Here is a 2,968-nt window from a genome sequence, read left to right on the forward strand (position 1 = left end):
CCTGGACCCCCTGCTCCCATTATTTTTTATTTTCTTGTCAAACTGGGCTCCCTCGCTCGGTCCCGGTCCTCAGTCCTGTCCTAAGGAAACCCGCCGTCCCCACCAATCCCACCCCACCCATCCCTTGCGAACCCTTCTTCTGGCTTCCCCTGCCATCTGTGTCCCTGAGACCCTGATGAGAGCTGTACATAGAGCTTGCTTACGATCACTGGTCTTCCTCCTGGGCTTTTAGCCCGGGTTCCACCAGCTGCCGTCAGCCCTTTCCTGCTTCATCTCGTAGGCTTGCTTGTTTTTACTTTGGGACTGAGCTGCCCACCAGACTGCTCTGCTTTTCCCTGCTGCTGGGGGCGGGGAGCACGGTGCCAGGTACTTCTGCACAGGGAGTAGGAGCAGCAAAACCTCTGGTTCTCCAGAGCACCTGTCCTCTCTTTGGAGAGTTATTAGGTCGGGGACAAATGTTGATACTTTGTGTGTGTATTTTTTTTAACATCTGTGAACTAGGTACTGTCAGTCCTGCTGAAGCGCCAATCCTGCAGTCAGAGCCCACCCCTTCCTCAGACAGGTGGAACATGTGGCTTTTCCCTCAATCCCAGTTACTTGTCCCGTCCACGTTCCTTTGGAGCCAGCAGGCCCCGGACATGCAGGCCGCTGGCTCCCCGGGGCCCAGGTGACTAGAGGGGCAGGCCCAGTTCTGAGGAGATGAGGCCACCTGGGCACGCTGCCCCACCAGGTGGAGAGGACAGCCGGTCCAGAGCAGCCCAGGCAAGCTCTGGGCCCTGCGCGGTGGGGCTGCCCGCGTCTACACCCCAGTCACCGGGACTCACGGACTCACACGTCTCACAGCGGGAATCTCCCAAGTCGTGGAACCACTGGTGTTTCTCTTCTCATCCCAGTCACGGGCCTCCCGAGGGATGCTTGGGAGAGAGTAAGGAGCGCGTCAAGAGGTCACCCGCACCAGGACCACTGCACTTACCAGCCCGACACTGCCCAGCCGATCTGGCCCCCACCCAGCACTCCTCCTTCCCCCGCCCCGCTGCCACCAAGCCTGCCGGTGCGTGGTGCGGCGCCCCTAACGACAGAAGGTGTCAGACCCTGCACTGCACAGGTGTGGCTGGATGAGCCTTCCCGCCTCTAATCGGCCCCCCTGGGAAAGGCCGCGGTGCCAACTTGAAAGGTGCTAGCTACCCGAGGCCTTGACACTTCCTACGGCTGCCCCCCTTCTGTCACCCTGGCCAGATCTGAGCCAAACCCCGCTTCTCCACCTTCGCCCCCGCCCGTCGCGGTCTCTAATCTTCTTGGATTATCCTCCTTCACCTACTTTAGGTTTTGTGTCCCCTCTCCTCCTTTGTCAGGGGTCCCCCAGTGTCTGTTCACTAATGGTCGCCCCCGTGCACAGGTGACTCTGAACCTCCCGCCCCAAGAGCCACCAACAGGATAGAGGCCAGGGCCCCTGTCTCCCGCTCTCTCGGCGCCTCAGCCCTACACCTCTTCCCCGGAGGCCCGGCTGCGGTCTGGCCACGCGGGCCGTGTGGTGCCCCGCCGCTCTCGGGGAGGTGGGGGTTCGTGCGCTCAGACCGCTTTCCCCGCGCTCCGTGCCGGACGGGCCACCCTCGCGCCCCGCCCCCCCCCCCCAATCTGTCCCTCTCTCTATCGCTCTCGCACTGGCTCGCAGTCCGAAAGGTCGCCATGCGTCTCCAGACGGGGAGCCCTGCCCCTGCTCTCCCATCCAGCACGTCAGGGGCCCGGGGCGGCTTGGGTTACGGAGCGCCCGGGTGGGCAGCGGACCGAAGGCCGCGTCAGCTGGACTTGGGGGTGAGCTGGTCCGTGGCCCGAGCTGGAAGGAACGTGGGACACTGGGCGGGCGGGCACGCAGGTGCAGCTGGCATTATCAATCCAGTCCACAGACTGGACTCCTGTGAACATCAGCGGCGGACATTCACTGTTGCACTGTACGAAGTCTCTGACGTGTAATTAAACGTTTTTATTGAGCCCCTGAGCACTAGCTTCCGTGTAGTCGGCCCGCCTGCCCTGAGAGGACGTCGGTGCGGAGCGCGCCGCTGCCAGCGACGTTCGGTAATCGACACCCGCCGCCTCCAACCGGAGGCGCCCAGTGCCGGGGCCGGCCAATCGGGGGCCTCGGTGGGCGGGGCGGCCGAGCCCGTTAGATTTGGCGGTCCGGCTTCAATATGGCTGCAGCGCGCACCGTCAACGCAGAGAGCGCTTGTGAGGAAAAGGGGCCTGAGGGGTCGTGTCCGGAATCTGTGCCCCCCGGTGCCACCATTCCGAGGGTGAAGCTCCTCGACACTCTGGTGGATACTTTCCTCCAGAAGCTGGTCGCCGCCGGAAGGTAAGGGGGAGGAGTAGGCTACAGGCGCGCGAGAGGCCCGGGGGAGGGGGCCGGCGGCAGCGGCCTGATCACGTGGCCTCGTTCCTGGGCTGTGACTGGCCGGCGTGCCCTTCCGGCAGTCACGTGGTCTCTTTCTCGCGCGCGCATGGGGGCGGAGCAGGGAGCTTGGCGCTCATTCACCCCGCGCCCGGGCCCCTGTGCGCCGGAGGGCGGCCGGGGTGCGGCCGGGGGGGCGTCGACTGATGCGGAAGTGTGGGGCGCGTGCGGGTGTTGTCCCCCGCGGGCGGTGCTGTGGCGGTGCTCCCCGCGCGGCCCACCCCTTAGCCCCGCGCAGACCTGCGGCGGTCCCTGCGCCCGCCTGGCGCGCAGTCCGTGGGCGGACACGTGCTGGGCACAGAGTAAGCACAGGGTTTGCTGAGATAGTGGGCAGGCGATGGGACGGAGGGCAGCTCGGGGAGGGCGCCCGCTGGGGACTGGACCCTGAGCGGAACGTGGAGGAACGAGGGATAGGGAAAAAGGCTGCAGACGGAGGACACAGCTTGTGCGAAGGCCCTGAGGTAGTCAGGCCTGCTGGGGGGGGGGCGGCGGTGGCGGCCTTTTCGTGCAGGACCTAGTTTCCGG

The 2,968-nt window shown here is 65.1% G+C and overlaps 1 protein-coding gene across 2 annotated transcripts in view; it reads left to right on the forward strand.

Annotated features, from left to right (window-relative positions):
• Positions 1 to 2,968, forward strand: part of LOC103668353 (polyamine-modulated factor 1) — a 24,279-nt gene that overhangs the window by 221 nt on the left and 21,090 nt on the right. Inside the window, exon 1 of one of the 2 annotated variants that reach the window (XM_040635804.1) lies at positions 2,142 to 2,347. The exons of the other annotated variant lie outside the window; for it this stretch is intronic. Within the exon in view, the coding sequence (XP_040491738.1) occupies positions 2,187 to 2,347 (161 nt within the window). The 5' untranslated portion in view covers positions 2,142 to 2,186. Of the gene's footprint in view, positions 1 to 2,141; positions 2,348 to 2,968 lie in introns of those variants that run through there. 2 annotated transcript variants of the gene reach the window in all.

Source organism: Ursus maritimus, unplaced genomic scaffold (genome assembly GCF_017311325.1).
Source record: "Ursus maritimus isolate PB19 unplaced genomic scaffold, ASM1731132v1 scaffold_2, whole genome shotgun sequence".
NCBI lineage: Eukaryota > Metazoa > Chordata > Mammalia > Carnivora > Ursidae > Ursus > Ursus maritimus.